The sequence below is a fragment of the Schistocerca nitens genome, chromosome 3 (genome assembly GCF_023898315.1).
Source record: "Schistocerca nitens isolate TAMUIC-IGC-003100 chromosome 3, iqSchNite1.1, whole genome shotgun sequence".
Taxonomy (NCBI): domain Eukaryota; kingdom Metazoa; phylum Arthropoda; class Insecta; order Orthoptera; family Acrididae; genus Schistocerca; species Schistocerca nitens.
In genome coordinates this window covers 657,074,061-657,095,729 of record NC_064616.1, presented here as the reverse complement: position 1 = coordinate 657,095,729, position 21,669 = coordinate 657,074,061, and the positions used below count along the sequence as shown (strand labels likewise).

General features: G+C 38.5%; 1 protein-coding gene across 1 annotated transcript in view; it reads right to left on the bottom strand.

The window, feature by feature from the left end:
• LOC126248621 (potassium voltage-gated channel subfamily H member 2) overlaps window positions 1-21,669 on the bottom strand; it is a 963,280-nt gene that overhangs the window by 265,167 nt on the left and 676,444 nt on the right. Inside the window, exon 6 of the mRNA XM_049949786.1 lies at window positions 220-340. Within this exon, the coding sequence (XP_049805743.1) occupies window positions 220-340 (121 nt within the window). The remainder of the gene's footprint in view (window positions 1-219; window positions 341-21,669) is intronic.

Here is a 21,669-nt window from a genome sequence, read left to right as displayed (position 1 = left end):
AACACATTTAAAGGTAAGCATGATGCCATTTTTACAAATTAATCTGAGAGGCAAATGTCAAATGTATATTTCCACATCATTGCAACTGATCACACATATGGTCCCTGACACATGAAACTAACTAACTAATTAATTAATCTTTCAAAAATGTGGCTGAAATGAGGAGATTAGCAGAACACTGCAGAATTTACCTCATTTTACGTAGTCTATGGCACCTACCTTTATCGATGGACCTCCTGTGTTATTGGCATTGTAAAACTGATGAGTGTCATTAGCTAATATATCTAGCCAACCAACTCTGTTATTCATCAAGGTTCGCTCAGCATGTCCAATTGCATACCTGAAATTGAGACCAACAGATAAATTTGACATTATTCATTACAATTTAAGTAAAAACTGCACATACTTCCTATTTGCTATACAGCAGACACTAGGAGAAACAGTAAAATATACAGATAAGTTTGTAATTTAAGTTGGGTCACATAAGAATTACAAAAACAACTATCTTGTGCAAAAAAACATTAAAATGAAAAGCAACTATTTCAGGGCATGTTTAAACTATACACTCCACCCACCTCTCCTTCTGAATTTAGGAAGATAATGAACTCTTTCAAGAATAAAAGCTCACATGGAATTAATGATATTTCCAGCAGGATAGTAAAAGTTTGTTCCCAAGAAATAAGTGGGATTCTTAGCCATATATGTAATAGCTCTCTGAAGCAGGGTATTTCCCCAGATAGACTGAACTATGCCATTGTTAAACCACTGCATAAAAAAGTGGATACGTCTGATGTCAACAACTGCCACCCAATTCTCTTCTGACTGCCTTATCCAAAATTCTTGAAAAAGTAATGTATTGTAGAGTAGCTTCACACCTTTGTAAAAATAAAGTTTTAACAAAATGTCAGTTTGGTTTCCAGAAGGGTTTTTCAATGGAAAATGCTATATATACTTTCACTAATGAAATATTAAATGCTTTGAGTAACCGGAAGTCACCCGTTGGGATTTTTTGTGATCTATCAAAGGGTTTTGATTGTGTAAATCATGGAATACTTCTAAATAAGCTCAAGTACTGTGGTATGAATGGGACAGTGCTCAAATGGTTTAAATCATACCTAACTGGAAGAGTGCAGAAAGTTGAAATAAACAGTTCACATAACATGTAAAAAACTGGTGATTTCTCAAACTGGGGAACAATCAAGAATGGGGTGCCGCAAGGTTCGGTCTTGGATCCTCTGCTGTTCTTAACATATATTAATGACTTTCCATTCTATATTCACGAAGATGCAAAGCTGGTACTTTTTGCCGATGATACAAATATAGCTATCACACCCAAAAGACAAGAATTAACTAGTGAAATTGTAAACGATGTTTTTCAGAAAATCATTAAGTGGTTCTCTGCAAATGGGCTCTCATTAAACTTTGACAAAACACAGTATATACAGTTCCACACAGTAAATGGAATGACACCGTTAATAAATATAGACTTCGATCAGAAATCGGTAGCTAAGGTAGAATATTCAAAATTTCTAGGTGTATGCATTGATGAGTGATTGAACTGGAAAAAACACACTGAGGATCTGCTGAAACGTTTGAGTTCAGCTACTTATGCTATTAGGGTCATTGCAAATTTTGGCGATATACATCTGAGTAAATTAGCTTACCACGCCTATTTTCATTCTCTGCTTTCGTATGGCATCATATTCTGGGGTAACTCATCATTGAGTAAAAGAGTGTTCATTGCACAAAAGCGTGTAATCAGAATAAATGCTGGAGCTCATTCAAGATCATCCTGCAGACACTTATTTAAAGAGCTAGAAATCTACACTGTAGCCTTACAAAATATATATATATATATATATATATATATATATATATATATATATATATATAAGCAAAAACAGAAGGAGGAAATAAGACGACAGAAAAGACTTCGAAATGTAACAGTGACAATAACAAACGTCATTGTTGGGTTCAAATTAATGATATGAATATAACAGAGGGAAACATTCCACGTGGAAAAAATATATCTAAAAAGAAAGATGATGAGACTTACCAAACAAAAGCGCTGGCAGGTCGATAGACACACAAACAAACACAAATATACACACAAAATTCAAGCTTTCGCAACAAACTGTTGCCTCATCAGGAAAGAGGGAAGGAGAGGGAAAGACGAAAGGATGTGGGTTTTATATATATATATATATATATATATATATATATATATATATATATATTCACTTAGGAAATTTGTTATTAACAATCTGAACGAATTCAAAAGTAATAGCAGTGTACATGGCTACAACACTAGGAGAAAGGATGATCTTCACTACTCAAGGTTAAATCTAACTTTGGCTCAGAAGGGGGTAAATTATGCTGCCACAAAAGTCTTTGGTCACTTACCCAATAGCATCAAAAGTCTGACAGATAGCCATATAGCATTTGAAAGGAAATTAAAAGACTTTCTTAATGGCAACTCCTTTTACTCATTAGATGAATTTTTGGATATAGTAAGTGGTAAGTGGGTAATTTCCCAACCCCCCCCCCCTCCAAAAAAAAAAAAAAAGAATTATTAAATATATTGAGTGTCATGTAATATTTTGTCTAATGTAATATCTAGACACCTGACACTTTCCACATCATTACGAAGTGTCGTATTCATGATCTATGAAACAAGTACAAGTACAAGTAATCTGGAGAAATTCACTGTTCAAAATAAATGATCAAAGACCCATGTGAACATTATTATCATTTCACAATCTTCAGACACTTAATGGGCACTCATATTGAACATCTTATGGCTATAGCACAATCATCAATTAATTCCACAATAGATCCATGGAGGTAGATACTACATGTGCTACACCTTCTGTGTTTAAGGTATACCATGACATGAGCTCTGTGTTGGCTATCATTGTTTTGTTGTAGGATAAAATAATGAACAAACTGATCTGCAGCATGAAAAACATCAACACATTGAATGATATATCTCTAGAGCAGTAAACTAACAGTTCCAAATGAAAAGATATGGAGATCTGGATGTGCATTTCAAAATGAGCAAACTCCATTAATTTTATATATGAGGAAATCATCGATGGTTTATATGTCCTTAGAGTCAAAGACATGACAATATCTATATTTTGAATAGAAATGGCACTTGGAATGTTTTCCATTCTCACTCTTTGTTGGTATAACAGGATAATTTTAGTCTAGAATTAGTCAAAGGAATTTCACTTCATTGACTTCCTCCACAAATTAATGGTTATGATTTTCTTAGTATTCTGATTATTTACATGTAAACTGCACAACGGATTTAAAAAATGTTCAGTCTGAATCCATTTAGCTTCAAGAGGTTTCCAGGATAGTGAGTGAAATTACGTCAAAATCATATTTTTTCAGTATACTTAATTAGAAGAAATGTGTCATCTGGAAATGAAAAGCACAGGGAATTTATATTTACAAGCAAGTCATTCACATACAACAGAAACCTTGTGTTTTTGTACTCTGTTTAGAATCATTTGTAGGATCTGAGGTAGCAATTATCCTATTTCATGCATTCGTTTAGCAGATATGATGTAAGCCATAACAATGCATTGCGCCAATTTCACATTTATTTAGTTTAGTAATGGGCTAGACAAGTTTTACAGAGTTAAAGAATCTTTTCAAATCACTGAAATTTAATGTACTGTCACTATCAGTACCCTAATAAAATACATTTCTGATGCTTTGCACAAATATATTTATGGATGTGACTGTGTTACTTCCATCTTGAACTGCCAGCCATTTACATACAACTATATTATATTTTGAAATGAAATATTTAATTTGGATTGCATATAGATCTTTCCATACTTTCAGCATGATTAAAAGAATTGAAACATAGTTGTAATTTCTCGTGTCTTTCATAACATCTCTCTTGAACAGATGTTTTTCTTTTGCATATATTAACATACCAGGAATGCATCCATAAAAAAAATAATTGTAGTAAGCAAGTGATACACGACACTGGTCCAAGTAACACAAATATGGTTTTATTCATGAACCTCAGAACAATAATGGAAAACAGACTCTCATGGGTCTCCAAGTAATGACACACAGTACACTGATGTGGACACAAAAGAGAATCAGTTAGCACTGCTCAGTGCATATATATATATATATCTGTGAGTTGCTGGCAGATGGTACAGCAGAGACCTTGACACATGCACACAGCCTCCAGCATCCAGCCCAATCTAATACAGTTGGCAACTGATTCAAACAAGCACCCACAGTGATATATCTGTCAGTGCACTCACAGTCACATGCACTAGTTGCAGCATACAGCACACCTCTCCCTCATGAAAATTGGGTGCTTATGTGATGGAGGAGATGCTGGTGGCCCAACAAAAGTCACATCCATCAGATCCAGAGCAGCACTAGCCAGTGCTGATGGAATCTGCCAGGCAGGCATCAGAGCATAGGGCCAGTATGCACGAGGACGTAGATATGAGCTTGGGGGGTGAGCCCCGAGGCACCTGATGACAGCACTGGAGAGAAGGGTGCCATCGCCATCTCTGTGTCATAATCAGCAGGTACATCCCAGTCTGGAGGAGATGTGGCTGGACACACTGGTGACAATGCCTGATGCAATGATGGCAAGGGGGCTGGCAGAATTGGCCAGCAGGCTGCACCAACAGACCAGATGCTAGAGATGAACTGGCACTGGCACTGGAAAACAGGAACCCCATGGCGCCAGAGTGCAGCACAGGAAATAGGCAGGCAGCCATTGGGTGGGTGTTGGGGGGGAGGGGGGGGGTTGCCTCCACAGTAGGCAATGATGGACTTGAGGCAGAAGGCAGCAGGGCAGGCTGCAGTGATGGGGGCCTCACCAGCAAACTGGTAGCTTCCGGTAGTGAGGAGGAGTGCAGTCATCAAGGTGGTGGGACAACAGCCCATCAGTTATATGGTTGTCACAAGGACAGTGTCCTCATCAGCGGAAAACAGTGGTCGGTAAACCTTTGCACCCACACCAGTGATCCCAGTGCGAAGAGATCAGATGAAGCCAACCACAACAGGTGCAATGCAGGCTGCAGAAGCTGGAGGAGTGTGTGTGGCTGTCAGCCATGAAGCAACTCAGGCACACTCTGCTATCACACTGATGTTAAGCGATAGGTTCTCAGAAAAGGGAGAAGGGCAACATCCAGCAAAGAATCCACAGCAAACTATTTCATTTAGGACTTGAATGAACGCAACAGTCATTCCACCTTGCCGTTTGATTATGGGTGGAATGGCGGAGCCATAACATGATGAATACAATGATGGGAACAAAACAACTGAAAGAATGGGGCCCATTAATGGAAAGTAAGGTACAAAGCTACAACTCAATAGAGAAAACCCTCTAGAGCATACAAATTGTGACCTCAACCAATGTCGATGCAAGCCAGAGAATGTAAGGGAACCAGGAAAAAGCATCCATGACCAAGGAATTCACAAATGCAGCCGTACAGTTGACATGAATGCACCACTTTGACTGGCATGTAGCAGACCATGTGGACAGAGACTTCCTGTGAGCTGCTAGTTGTCGGGCACACTGCCTCCAAACAGCAACAAAATGGACAATTTTGTCATCAATCTCTGGCCAAAAAGCTTGTCTCCTACCTAATAGTTTAATGCACAAAACTCCCCCAATGGCCCCAGTGGAGAAGGCATAGAATGTCGCACCATAATGCAGGGGGAATGACTATTCTGGGAGCTGGGAGAGAGGTCTCACATGGACTACAGTGAAACACTGTTAAAAACATAGAGGTGATAATATAAGGAAAAATATTTGCAAAGGGGGTTCAAAGGCCAAGGGTTGGCAGCAATGGCAGCTGCTATCTACAAGCTTGTAATTGGAAAACACTTGACTGCAGCCTTCATTACAATATGAAGATGTAAGCAAAGCAATTCTTCACAATCAAAGTTGGGATCAGGACCCACAGGAAGGCAGGACAAGGTGTCCACATTAGCATTTTTAGATGTAGGTCAAAAATGGATTTCACAGTTGTAGTGACAGAAGAACAGTGCCCAGTGTTTTAGATGGTTTGCTGCTTTGTCAGACAAGGAAGTGTGAGGGTTTATGATCAGTAATAAGGTTAAACTTTGATCCATGTAAAAAATATGAAATTTCTTGAGAGCATAGACTATGCCAATAGCTTCATTTGCCACCTCAGGGTAACACTACTGGACCAGAGTGAGAGATTTCAAGACAAAAGCAATAGGTCATTCAGAGTCATCATCATATCAGTGCACTAAGGCAACACCAAGGCCTTACTGTGAGACGTCAGTCACCAAAACTGTGTGCTTGTCTTATGTAGCTAAACATAGGGTTGAGTGTAGTTTGGATTTTGATATTTGGAAATCATTTTCGCAATTCAGGCCCCAGCAAAAATGTAGATTCTTGCATAACAGTACATGCAACAGGTGGGCCAATGTGGCTGCCCTGGCAAGAATTTATGGTAGTAGGCTGTCTTCCCTAGGAAGGCCTGAAGTTCCATCATGAACGAGGGGTGATACATTGACGTAACTGCAGAGATATGGTCTGGCAGAGGGTGAACCCCATTCTGCAAGACCTTGAAGCCTAAATAAATAACTGAAGGTTGAAAGAAACTGACTTTTTTGTGAGGTTAAACCATAAGCTTCCGGAATGTAAGACAGAAACAAAGTGCCTAAGTTTTCCAAGTGATTGGCCATGGAGGAGCCTGTGACAACAATATCATCCAGATAATTAATGCAACCAAGAACAGGAATAGACAAACGCTCTAAAAAAACTTTGTTAAATAGCAGGGGCACTAGGCACACCAAATGGAAGGCACAAATATTAATAGAGACCAAAAGGAGCATTCAAAACCAAAACTCGACAAGACACTTCGTCCACAGGAACCACGCTTCAGACAAATCAGTTTTAAAAAAGTACTAGCTACTCCATATTTTTACCAAAAGTTCCTCCTGGCATGAGAGAGGATACGTATACATGATCAACTGCACATCGACAGTAGTGCTGAAGTCACCACAGGGCAAAGTTTTCCCAATTGCTTCCAAATTACAGCCAGTGAAATGACCAGTCACTAGCCATTACAGGTTGTACCACTGCTAGAGATTGCAGTCTGTCCCATTCTGCTTTCACTTGATCTTTCAGGGTGACAGGAACGGATGCACATGACAAAAATGAAGTCAAGCCATGAATTTCAAAGAAATATGAGCAGAAAAATTCGTAGCACAACTTACACCCTCTGAGAACAAGTCTGAAAACTCTTCACACCATGTTTCCATCTGATAATATGGTACCTAATGGGTCACATGGTGAACTGCATTGATGAGAGAAAATCCAAATGCCTGAAATGTGTCCATCTCTTTTCAACATTGGCATCACCAATCACAAAAAATGTAATGGAGTGAACAACTGACTTTTAAGAGGCAGATCCTGCAAATTGTACCAACAATGCAATGTTCTGTTTGTTGTAACAGACCAGCTTCTGCATGACCAGTATCAACAGCAGCAAGCTTAAACTCACATACGTTTGAGAATTCAATAACATCTCTGCAGCACTTTTATTGAGCTATAACTGGATCATCTGGCGAAAAACACTTGATTCGATAAACAACTTGGGAGGAGTCACAAGCATTTGAGTCACACAGTTTACGTCCATGTTCATACCCTGAGCAACCTTCAATGAATGTCAGAGGGAGGCGATGAGGCCTTTATTCTGGCAAGTATTAAAAGTAGCCCAGCACTCAGGGCATGCCAAACATTCACGCTGGACAAAAAAGAAGGGACAAGATGGAAACAGAGGATGCTGATTGTGTGCTGTGATGGTTGTGGCTGCTGTGCTTGTCCTTGTTCAGCTTGGTGCTGGGCCTATATATTTATTGCCACTACTACCACTTCCTAATGCAAGCTATCTGTCGTCCTAGTGGTAACATCTTGTGACAGCAGTGCTTCATCATCCCAAATTTCAATTTGGTCACCTACCACCTGATAAACTTCAAAAGACTGTGCTATTTGCAAAACTTCTGCCAATGGGGAGGGTGGTGGGGTGTTTCACAGAGTAAAGCCTTCTGGTGCACTTCCTTGTCTGGAGTTAAACAGATAACTATGTCACACACCATAGAATTTGCATAAGAATCACTATGGACATCAGTAACAAACCAACTGTTATGGGTTAGGCCATGAAGTTTGGCTGCCCAGACACTGTATGATAGATTTTTTTAATTTTTTTTTTTTAATTTTTTGCAGCATTCGTAAAATTCAATTTGTGATGGTATGACATGCATTCATTTGCAATGGTAGTTGGACAAAAACTGGACAAATGATCAAAAGTAAGAGCTTCTGTTTCTTGAAAAGAAACAAGCTCAGCTCAGGTTTACTGTTGATACACCTTACTGTTGCTACACCTTAGGTGGAATCCATGAGATGAAGAAGGCTCCGTGCAGATTCGAGTCTCACACCGAAAGCCAAAAAAAGCTGTCTGAGCCTTTTCTTGTAAGTGTCCCAATCCATGACTTAATAATCCTATGGAGGAAAAATGGGTGGATAGACTAGGGGAATGGTACCCTGTCTGTTAATAGAAGCTGACATAGTGATCATGGCTGAAATAAGCTCAAAGAAAGCACAAGAAAATCACAGATCACCAAAGATGATAAGGATATCCTGCAAACACATATGTGAATTGTAAATCACAGCAAAACATTCCAGAAATCCTGCCTATATATATCATTTAAAAAAGTACTGTAAAATGCTAAGTAATGTAATTAAATACTCAAAAAGTTCATATTTTAACACCAAAATCAACCAACCCTGTAATAAAATCAAAACAAACTGGAATATAATCAGGAGTGAGTCAGGCGTCAACAGTGTTAATACACATGTAAACTTTGTTTTAAATATTGATGATAAATATATAAGCAATCAAGAGATAGTTGCAAAAAAATTCAATGACCATTTCGTAAGTGCTGCTGCACAAATAGGCTGCAATGGCTCCTTAGAAAGTGACATGGAGATACTGAAACACAATTCTCCAAATCTAGTAAGTAAAATAAGTGTATCCCCCTAACTAGTAACAAAGTAAAGAAAACCATTGTATCATTAAAAATTAAAGAATGATCAGGTGTAGATAACATTTCCAGTAATCTCTGATCAATTATCCAAAGTTTTATCCGACATATATAATGCCTTATGTATCATGGGGGTCTTCCCAGATGGAATAAAGCTTGCTATAGTGAAGCCACTACACAAAAAGGGAGACTCAACACATGTCACTAACTATTGCCCCATCTCTCTTTTGACCACTTTTGCAAAAGTCTTTGAAAAAATTACTGCATTCCAGAATTATACGGCTCCTCGAAAACTTTCAAATGTCAGTGATAGTTTGGTTTCTGAAAAGGTATGCCCACTACTGGAGAAATATTTCCATTCACAAATGACATATTGGGATCCCTTGATATAAAACTGAAGCCAGTTGGGATCTTTTGTGATCTCTCTTAGGCTTTTGACTGAGTGGATCATAAAATCTTTGTCAATAAATAATTGCACTACAGCATCAGAGGGGCAGTGAGAAACTGGCTACAATCTTACTTAAATGGTAGGAAGCAGAAGGTAGCTATTGATAAGAGCAGCATAGCAGGGGATGAGGTGAAATCTGACTAGGGCACTGCACTCTATGAGTCCCTCAGGGGTCAGTTCTTGATCCACTGCTATTTCTAATTTACATAAGTGTCCAGCCTTTGTCAAACAAAACATGCAAGTTTACTATGTTTTCTGATGATACTAGCAGTATGATAAACAGCAAACAGTCCACTGACATAAAAGCTGAAGCCAACAAATTACTTTCAGAACTCTTAGCCTAACTCACTAACAGTGAACCTGAACAACCAATTACATCCACTTCAGCTTTGATCACGAAGTCCCACAAGAGATTCCTATTTTACATGACAGTCATCAAATACAAAGAGTACACTGGACCAAATTCTTTGGACTCCTCATACACAGTAGGGTCAGCTGCCAACATCATATCCAATACACCATAAAAATTGTCCTCTGCTATTCTTACCATTAGGACAATCTCATAAAGTGGAGACATCTGTGACACAAAATATACTTATTTTGGGAAATTACATTCCATCATGTGCTATGGAATTAACTTCTGGGGCACTTCACCTTCATCAAAGAAAATCTGCTTGCAGTAAAAAGGTGGTCCAAATAATGTGCAAAGTCTATTCAAGAACCTCCTGCCATAATTTGTTCAAGATGCTCGGGATACTTACTACAACATCCCAATATATTTACTTGATTATGAGTTTCATGGTTGAGAATCCTGCCCACTATGCAACCAGTGAAATGTTCCATGATCACAACACAGGGAGGAAGGCTAACCTCCACTGTGAACTAAAAGATCTATCTCAGGTACAGAAAGATGTACAGTACTCCAATGTTAAAATTTTTAATTCACTGCCTGCATAGTAACAAGGCATTACTTAAAAGTAAATTAAAGATACATTTACTTCAAAAAGCTTTTTTATTCATTAAATGAATTTTTTGACAGAGGAGCATAAAATCACTGCTTGTTTGTCACATTTTAAACAACATGTGTTAATTCTTGTCTTTATCCCTCTGCTTACTTCTTCTGTTGTAGTTTTAAATTATGTACTTTCCCTGCAACTGTTTTTGTAAAATAAATATTATGTTCTATGGCTATATTTGTAAAGTAACTACTATGTTCTATGTAAATACATTTGTATAATATTTAAGTCATTCCATATCGCTGTGTCTCAGATGCATTAATGATCTAAGAAATAAGTATATACATAAGTAAGATAAAAATAAGTTCAATCAGAGCCAGTAGTGCAGCATCCATAATGAATAAACCCGATGAAAATGCACTTAAAGATTGCACATGCAGAAACCATCCCATCCTTTTCACCATTTGTGTAGTATTCAAGAAATACATGAGACTGGTCCAAGTAACACAGATATGATTTTATACGTGAATCTCAGAACAATAATGGATAATAGCCTCTTGTGGATCCCCATGTAACAAGAAACAGTACACTGATGTGAACAGTACACTGAATGGACATAAGAGAATAAGCTAGTGCTTCTCTGTGGATATATATGTGTGAGTCACAAACAGATGGATCGGTGAAGACCTTGCTGCATGCATGCCTCCAACAAGTGACTTCAGTGATACAGTTGGTGACCAATTTGAACACACACATGTGGTGACACCAAACACAGTGCACTCACACTCACATGCACTATTTGCAGGATACAGCAATAATTTTTCGAAGTACAGATGTCATACAAAGACACCTATTGGTTTATGCACTTAAGTGTTTATACCATCTCATCCTTATCGCATCACACAGAAATTTGTTAAGTTGTAATGTATTTTCAACATTCCTTGTCAAAACATTTTTAGATTCTGTGAGGCACATAGATTTTGGGACAAGTCAAAAGTAATTTTCTTCACTCTGATTATGTGGTATATCAACATCGACATTCTGTAATTACAAAATCTAACACATAATTCTTTTTAACAATAGATAATGCTAACAGCGTTTGTCTTGTTTTTAAATCTAAAAAATGAGTTGTCAATTGTTTCCCACCTTATAATATTCTGAAATAAAATTTTACAACATGTGAAACACTTAATAAAAGCCTAGTTGTTATATTTTAGTTCACTACTTAGCTGGCTTTTTCTAGCACCAGAAATATTTATACCAAGAGAAATTCACTAACTTCTAGCTTTCTAACACATGGTTCTAGGCATTACTGGATCATTCACTGAACCAATCTAGAATGCTACCTAGTAATTTGTCAAAGTTTCTAGTTTTTAAAACTACAGCAATCAAAAAACATTTGAACACAATTAATTATTAAATATAATTATTTTTGTTAAAATTCCTTTATACATTGTTTTTCATATTTGAAAATTGCCTACATGTTTTTGACAGTTCAGTAACCAGAAATTGTTTAGTGGTAAAAGATACCAAAATGTAAACGTTTTTAAATGTATAATTTTTGAAAATATTGTAAATATGTGTTGCACACAGACAAAGATGCTTCAGATTTTTTGAAATATGTCAATAAACCTTGAAGTATGCGCCTGTTTGTCTATGATAATAGTTGTATCATACTGTAAGGCACAAACAGTAGCACAATCACAATAAATCAAAGTCTATTCTTCTTCCACATACAAACAAACAACAGTTTAGAGTATAGACATAGACGTAGAAATAGTCCAGGTACTGATACAAGCAGTTGCTGACGATAAGTAACACAATATTAGAGTGAGTGCCTAATGCACTGTGGTTATAAAGAGGAGGGCTCCAGTAGATGGCATGGTGGATGCCATGCCATGCCTTGTGCACAAGTCATGTGGCCCACTACAAGTAGCCTCTGGTGACTGACCCATGCGGCTGCCATTGGTGGAATATTCAAAATGTACTCTATATGATCAAAAGTATCCAGACACCTGGCTGAAAATTACATATGAGTTTGTGTGCCCTCCATTGATAATGCTGGAATTCAATATGGTGTTGGCCCACCCTTAGCCTTGATGACAGCTTTCACTCTCACAGGTATATGTTCAGTCAGGTGCTGGAAGGTTTTTTGGGTAATGCCAGTCCATTCTTCACAGAGTGCTGCACTGAGGAGAGGTATCGATGTCAGTCGGTGAGACCTGGCATGAAGTTGGTTTTCCAAAACATCCCAAAGATGTTTTATAGGATTCAGGTCAGGACTCTGTGAAAGCCAGTCCATTACAGGGATGTTATTGTCATGTAACCACTCTGCCACAGGCTGTGCATTATGAACAGACGCTCGATCATCTTGAAAGATGCAATCGCCATCCCCGAATTGCTCTTCAACAATGGGAAGCAAAAAGGCGCTTAAAACATAAATTTAGTTAGGCCTGTGCTGTGATAGTGCGATGCAAAACAACAAGGGGTGCAAGCTCCTCCATGGAAAACATGACCACACCATAATGCCACCACCTCCGAATTTTACTGTTGGCACTACACACGCTGGCAGATGACGTTCAGTGGGCATTCACCATACCCACACCCTCCCATCAGATTGCCATTTTTCCACTGTTCAGTTGTCCAATGTTTATGCTCCTTACACCAAGCGAGGTGTCATTTGGCATTTACCAGCATGATGTGTGGCTTATGAGGAGCCACTCGACCATGAAATCCAAGTTTTCTCACCTCCCGCCTAACTGTCATAGTACTTGCAGTTTGGAATTCCTGTGTGATGGTTTGGATAGATGTCTGCCTATTACACATTACAACCATCTTCAACTGTCACTCAATAGAAAAGGTCACCCTGTACGCTTTTGTGCTGTACATGTCACTTCACATTTCTACTTCATTATCACATCAGAAAGAGTGGACCTAGGGCTGTTTAGGAGCATGGAAATCTCAAGTACAGACATATGACACATGTGATACCCAATCACCTGACCATGTTCGTAGTCCATGAGATCTGCGGAGCTCCGCATTCGCTCTCTCACAATGTCTAATGACTACAGAGTCACTGATATGGAGTACCTAGAGTAGGTGGCAGCACAATGCACCTAATATGAAAAATGTAGGTTTTTGGGGGCGCCAGATACTTTTGATCACATAGTGTAGCATGCCAGTGGCCTGGTGCTATGGCACATATCCAAGTATTTCGTACGTGGTTATAGCACTAGCATTGTTATCTGATACCATTAATTTGAATTTTAACCAGAAGGCTATAGTTATTGTCTATTGTAGGATTCTGTAAGTAAAAACCACTGTAATATTTACATTCTCTGTCTCTATAATGCTGTGGTATTTGGGTTTCCAAGCTTTATACAACAGCTCTAACAAATACTCTCTTTGATCACATAAACTCATTTCAGTGCCAGCAATTTGAAGCAGGACTAATTTATAAAAATATTCTTAATTTGCATGTTAACCACTTCATTTTCTCCTTGGTTGTTGCTATTTCTGTAATTTATAAATTTCCGTGTATGAACTACATCTACATTTTACAGCCTCTTATCTTTTTTCTTTTATTGTTGTATTTCCATAGACACAATGTTTCTCACCTTTAACCAGTTTCTTATGAGCTCATGCAAAATGATATTCTTATTTAATAATGCAATGATTACTACAATTCTAACATAGCAGACCACATGTCAAATTCTTTACACAACCCAAGAGAATACATTTGCCAAGATGCTGATTGTTATTTAGTATGAACTAATACAGGCTGCAGCAGTCCACTCACCCCACCACCGTCCCACACTGAACCCAGGGTTATTGTTCGGTTCAGCACCCCATGGAACCCCCCCCCCCCCCCTGGGAATGTCTCACACCAGATGAGTGTAGCCCCTATTTTTGCATGGTAGAGTAATGATGGTGTACCCATACATGGAGAAAGTGTTTGTGCAGCAATAACCGACATAGTGTAACTGAGGCAGAATAAGGGGAACCAACTGGGATTCGCCGAGGCAGATGGAAAACTACCTTAAAAACCATCCACAGACTGGCCAGCACACTGGACCTTGACACTAACCTGTTGGGTGGATTCGTGCCAGGGACTGGCATGTCTTCCCGCCTGGAAAGTGGTGCGTTAGACTGCATGGCTAACCTAGTATGAATTAAGTTAAACACCCCACCAGAATACTTCAGTATAAGATTTTGATGATGTCACTGTCATTATTCCATCTCGTATTTTCCATTGTTCAGTTTAAGATTTTTTTTATTGGTTTATCGTAGTTGTGGTGTGAAGGAGACTACTAGTTGTATAATGCTTTCCAGTGACTCCCACTATCTTCATAGAGACAGTTTTTCTTCATATCCATATACAAAGTTATGTTTTCTGATTTGTGTAGTCGTAAGTCAATTTAATTTTTTACATAGTCTCTTAATTACAATGTGACTTGTTTAAACAAAGTTATTCAATGTAACGGATGTTATTAAAATATGATATATACCTTTTTTTTTAAATGTTGGCACTACACTAGATTGAAATTTGATTAAGGCAATATAGTTCATCAAATTTTACAAAGTACTGATTTTAAAGAGTTTGCTCACAGATGACAGTTATTGCAGAATTTTGCACGTGGTTAACTTTTAAAGCTTAACTTAATTCTTGATGACTGAGAGTACAAACAGTGTGTTGTCATAGATGTGTAGACCTAATGAAAGCATTGAGACAGGAATAACAAGGTTTGCAGCAAATTTTCTGAAGTGGGGGTGCTTGTTACAGTCTAACCTGTGCAGTGATGGCAAGATCCCAACACATATAGTCCCACCCTGGTTGTCCACTCTGACCAGCCTCATGAAAGAGTTTTATACCAATTACATCAATAAGAGATGGAGATATGCCTCACCTCTTGGTACTAAAAACAAGTTCAGACATTGTTTCAGAAGCAATGAAAACAGCATGCCATATTTAAAGGAATGTAAAACCTGCAAGATTAACAACAACTTTCAGATGCTCAAAACTTAGCTTCTACTTCAGTGACAGATTTTTCAACAGTTTCCATAGCAAAACTATGTCTAAAAACCTGACAGAAAATCCAAAGAGATTCTTGTTGTATGTAAAGAATACCATTGGTAAGAAACAACCAGTATCTTCACTGCATGATGGCCATGGTAATGTTACTGTTGACAGCTACACTAAAGTGGAATTACTAAACACAGTTTTCCAAAATTCCTTTACCAAAGAAGATGCAGTTAACATTCCAGAATTCAAATCAATAACAGCAGCCAATATGAATAATCAGGAAGTAGATACCCTCAGTGTAGCAAAGCAACTAAAGTCACCTAATAAAGGTATTATGGCCCAGAACATATACCAATCAGATTCCTTTTTGAGTATGTTAATGAAGTAGGTTAATTTTTAGCAAACCCAATACAACCTTTCACTCAACGAAAGATCCATACCTAAAGACTGGAACATCACACAGGTTACACCAATACACAAGAAACGAAACAGAAGTAATCCACTGAACCGTTGATCCATATCACTCACACTGATCTGCAGAGGGATTTGGAACATATACTGTGACTGAACATTGTGAAATGCTTGGAAGAAAATAGTCTGTTGACACATAGACAGCACATACACAGAAAATATTGTCCTCGTGAAACACAACTGGCTCTTCATTTGCATGATGTACTGGTGATTATTGGCAGCAGATCTCAAGTCCATTTCATATTTTTAGATTTCTAGAAGGCTTTTGGCAGGATTCCCCACAAGCAGATTCTAATCAACTTGTGTGCCCATGGAGTATCAACTCAGTTGTGCAGCTGGGTATGTTATATCTTGTCAGATAGGTCCCAGTTCACAGTAACTGATGGTAAATCGTCCAGTGAAACCAAAGTGATATCTGGGGTTCCCCAAGGGAGAGTTATAGGTCCTCTACTATTCTTAATATATATTCATGTCAATTAGACAGTAATCATGTACATGTATTTACATTCATTAATATCTCATGAAACATTGTATTTAGGGTTACTTGTGTTTTAGAAAAAATACTTCAGTGCAAAAATCATTTCACAGTAATGAAGTCTAGTTTTCAATAACTGTGTAGAAACCTCAATAAGCTATTTGTAATTTAAATTACATTCTACATCAACAAACATGCTCCACAAGCCAACATGAAATGCATGGCAGAGTGTGCCACATATCCCACCACTCATTTTCTCTCCTGTTCCACTCACAAATAGAGCAAGGAAAAACAACTGCCCATAAGTCTCCGTGCAAGCGTTAACTTCTTTCATCTTATCTTTGTGATCATTACATGAAATGTATATCGATTGCAGTAGAATTGTTCTGCAGTTGGCTTCAAATGACATTTCTCTAAATTTCCTGAAGAATGTCTCTTTAAAAGAAGGTTGTCTTCCCACCAGGGGTTCCCATTTCAGTTCATGAAGAATCTCCGTAATACCTTCACGCTAATCAAACCTACAGGTTACAAATCTGGCAGCATCTCTCTGAATTGTTTCATTGTCTTCCTTTAATCTGACCTGGGAGGGATCCCAAACACTCAAGTAGTACTCAAGAAGGGGTCACACCAATGTTCTATATGCTACTTCATTTGCAGATGAACCACACTTTCCTAAAATTCCACACTTTCCTAAAATTCTCCCAATAAACTGAAGTTGAGCATTCACCTTCCCTATAGCATCCCTATATGTCCATTCCATTTCATATTGCTTTGCACAGATATACCTGCATACATAATAGATGTGACTGTGTCCGGCAGCACACTACTAGTGCTATATTTAAAAATTATTATGGGTTTATTTTCCTTACTAATCTGCAATAACTTACATTTTTCTACATTTATAGCTAGCTGCCCTTCATCATACCAACTACAAATTCTATCTAAGTCACCCTGTGACCTCCAACAGTCAGTCAAGAGTAGGCCCAAATGTCACCAAGGCTGTTTTGACTATGCTGCAGAAGTTTCACTGGGAAGCCCTTACATATCCTCCATACAATCCCAATCTCTCCCCTTGTAATTTCCGTGATTTTGGTGCCCTGAAGGCAGACTTTCATGGTTGCTAATTTGCTTAGATCAAGAGGTGCACACCTTGGTACAATCATGGTTCCACAGGCAACTGCAAACATTTGTCCATGAAGTCATTGACCATCTTGTCTCACAATGGGATAAATTTAATAGCAATCATGGCAATTACTTTTGAAATAATAAAAAGTTTACTTACTATTCTCCATCTGTCTCATTTTCATTTGAATGCATCTAAGACATAGCTGAAATGCTGACTGTAGTGTTAAGACAGTAGGTTGAAGGATCCTATCCTTATAATGCACAGCTCTCAAATTATGGTCCACAGCTATGAGGACATCAACACCCATACATGATGTTGCCAGAAAACACAAATGGCTTTGCTCCTTACTGAACCCAACAGACTGCAAGCATGAGACCTGAACTGGTGCCTACCCACCAACTCACTCTTTATCAATGATCATCATGCATCACAAAAATCCTGCAGTCATTGGTGAAGAGACCCCAACACCACACATCCAGGATACATTCCATATGTCCCCTTGCTAACATTCTTTGTGCACCTTAATGTTTTGTGATTTGTGCTGTTGTTTGTAATCAATCCCCAGAGTTCAAGTTCATTGTGTGGAGACAGCTATGTATCCTTTGGATCAACATAGTCTTCTCAGCTGCATCCAAAAAGACAGCACAGGTTGGAGATAGAGCATACTCTATTCAGTTTTACTGAGAAATAGATTTACTTGATCTTAATTGCAGAGCTGACTGTAAACACTGATTTTCTACAGGCAAAAGAATATTGCAAAAGAGGTTTCGAATCAAAAAATATAAATTATCAAAATTATGAGTGTGATGCAAGACTTTTATTGGCCTTCCACTAAACATAAATCAAATGTAATTAGTACTTTTTAGAGATGTCACAAATGTTGCAATTGATTCTGTTAGAGAGAGAAATCAAGAGAAGACATTGTTAACCAAGTTTTTGAAAGAACTATTAAATGGTACTCTGAAAAATGACTCTTCCTTAAATATGAAAAAAACAGTATATGGAGTTATTTACAAGGAATGGAATACCTTCCACAGCTTATGGATATTTGTGGCAAATCATATTGTACTGCCATCAAATGTAACAAAAAATCTTCATTATTGCTACCAGTTTCAATAATTGCTAATCATTGTCAGGCACAATAAGTAATATTTTTATTGAGTATGATTCAAATCAATTGTGAATGATAATGATGAACAGCAACAGTTTACACCAATAGCTTACCAGATATAGACTGAGACACTCAGATGTTTAGGATGGGTGGTAAGGGCAGAGCATCGAGTGACATTATACTGAGTGCACTATCCGAAAATTACCTCCAGCAATTACACTGAGAACCGACTTGTGGAGATAGCATCTTGGACCTACTGATAACAAACAGACACAAAATTTTCAACTCTGTAAGTGCAGAACAGGGAATCAGTGATCATAAGGCCGTTGCAGCATCCCAGAATATGGAAGTTAATAGGAATATAAAAAAAGGGAGGAAGGTTTATCTGTTTAGCAAAAGTAATAGAAGGCAGATTTCAGACTACCTAACAGATCAAAACGAAAATTTCTGTTCTAACACTGACAATGTTGAGTGTTTATGGAAAAAGTTCAAGGCAATAGTAAAATGCGTTTTAGACAGGTACGTACCGAGTAAAACTGTGAGGGACGGGAAAAACCCACCGTGGTTCAACAACAAAGTTAGGAAACTACTGCGAAAGCAAAGAGAGCTTCACTCCAAGTATAAACGCAGCCAAAACCTCTCAGACAAACAGAAACTAAATGATGTCAAAGTTAGCGTAAGGAGGGCTATGTGTGAAGCGTTCAGTGAATTCAAAAGTAAAATTCTATGTACCGACTTGACAGAAAATCCTAGGAAGTTCTGGTCTTACGTTAAATCAGTAAGTGGCTCAAAACAGCATATCCAGACACTCCGGGATGATGATGGCATTGAAACAGAGGATGACACGCGTAAAGTTGAAATACTAAACACCTTTTTCCAAAGCTGTTTCACAGAGGAAGACCGTACTGCAGTTCCTTCTCTAAATCCTCGCACAAACGAAAAAATGGCTGACATCGAAATAAGTGTCCAAGGAATTGAAAAGCAACTGGAATCACTCAACAGAGAAAAGTCCACTGGACCTGACAGGATACCAATTCGATTCTACACAGAGTACGCGAAAGAACTTGCCCCCATTCTAACAGCCGTGTATCGCAAGTCTCTAGAGCAATGGAAGGTTCCAAATGATTGGAGAAGAGCACAGGTAGTCCCAGTCTTCAAGAAGGGTCGTCGAGCAGATGTGCAAAAGTATAGACCTATATCTCTGATGTCGATCTGTTGTAGTAATTTAGAACATTTTTTTGCTCGAGTATCATGTCGTTTTTGGAAACCCAGAATCTACTCTGTAGGAATGAAGATGGATTCCGGAAACAGCGATCGTGTGAGACCCAACTCACTTTATTTGTTCATGAGACCCAGAAAATATTAGATACAGGCTCCCAGGTAGATGCTATTTTCCTTGACTTCCGGAAGGCGTTCGATACAGTTCCGCACTGTCACCTGATAAACAAAGTAAGAGCCTGCAGAATATCAGATTGAAGAGTTTTTAGCAAACAGAACACAGCATGTTGTTATCAATGGAGAGACGTCTACAGACGTTAAAGTAACCTCTGGCGCGCCACAGGGGAGTGTTATGGAACCATTGCTTTTCACAATATATATAAATGACCTAGTAGATAGTGTCGGAATTTCCAAGCGGCTTTTTGCGGATGATGCTTAGTATACAGAGAAGTTGCACCATTCGAAAATTGTCGCGAAACGCAGGAACATCTGCAGCAGATAGGCACTTGGTGCAGGGAGTGGCAACTGAACCTTAACATAGACAAATGTAATGTATTGCGAATACATAGAAAGAAGGATCCTTTATTGTATGATTATATGATAGCGGAACAAACAATAGTAGCAGTTACTTCTGTAAAATATCTGGGAGTATGCGTGCAGAACGATTTGAAGTGGAATGATCATATAAGATTAATTGTTGGTAAGGCGGGCACCAGGTTGAGATTCATTGGAAGAGTCCTTAGAAAATGTAGCCCATCAACAAAGGAGGTGGCTTACAAAACACTCGTTCAACCTATACTTGAGTATTGCTCATCAGTGTGGGATCCGTACCAGATCGGGTTGACGGAGGAGATAGAGAAGATCCAAAGAAGAGCGGCGCGTTTCGTCACAGGGTTATTTGGTAACCATGGTAGCATTACGGAGATGTTTAGCAAACTCAAGTGGCAGACTCTGCAAGAGAGGCGCTCTGCATCACGGTGTAGCTTGCTCGCCAGGTTTCGAGAGGGTGCGTTTCTGCATGAGGTATCGAATATATTGCTTCCCCCTACTTATACCTCCCGAGGAGATCACGAATGTAAAATTAGAGAGATTTGAGCACGCACGGAGGCTTTCAGACAGTCTTTCTTCCCGCGAACCATACGCGACTGGAACATAAAAGGGAGGTAATGACAGTGGCACATAAAGTGCCCTCCGCCACACACCGTTGGGTGGCTTGCAGAGTATAAATGTAGATGTAGATGTAGATGTAGATGTAGATGTAGATGTAGATGTAGAATAATAAATGTTTTCATGGCGTCTGATGGTGATATAAAATGATTTTCAATAAAAAGAATACCACCATCCATTAATATAGAACATGGACAGGAGTAACTAAATCGGATAGAATGTACCAAAGTTTGGAAGTAAATATTGATGAAAATTTGAACTGGAAGAAACATACAACTAAGGTGCTCTAACAGTAAAGTTCAGATACATAATTTTAAGCTTCCTCAGTTAATCAACTGCCTGTATTGCCCTAGGCTGTCTAGCCAGATGCAGTCACTTAGAAAACACATTATTCCAACAGCATTCCTTCCCATCATCCAGGTGATACCTGTACAATGAGCATCTTTGCTACTCTTATCACTCCCTATCACTCCCCTCACTACCCAGGCCAGTGGTGGATGGACAGTTGTCAAGTGATGGGCATGAACTCCTGTCACTCAATGTTTCTGCCTCCCCATCAGGTATGAAAGACTATCTCAGTCAACTTTGTGTCTTCAGTTAGC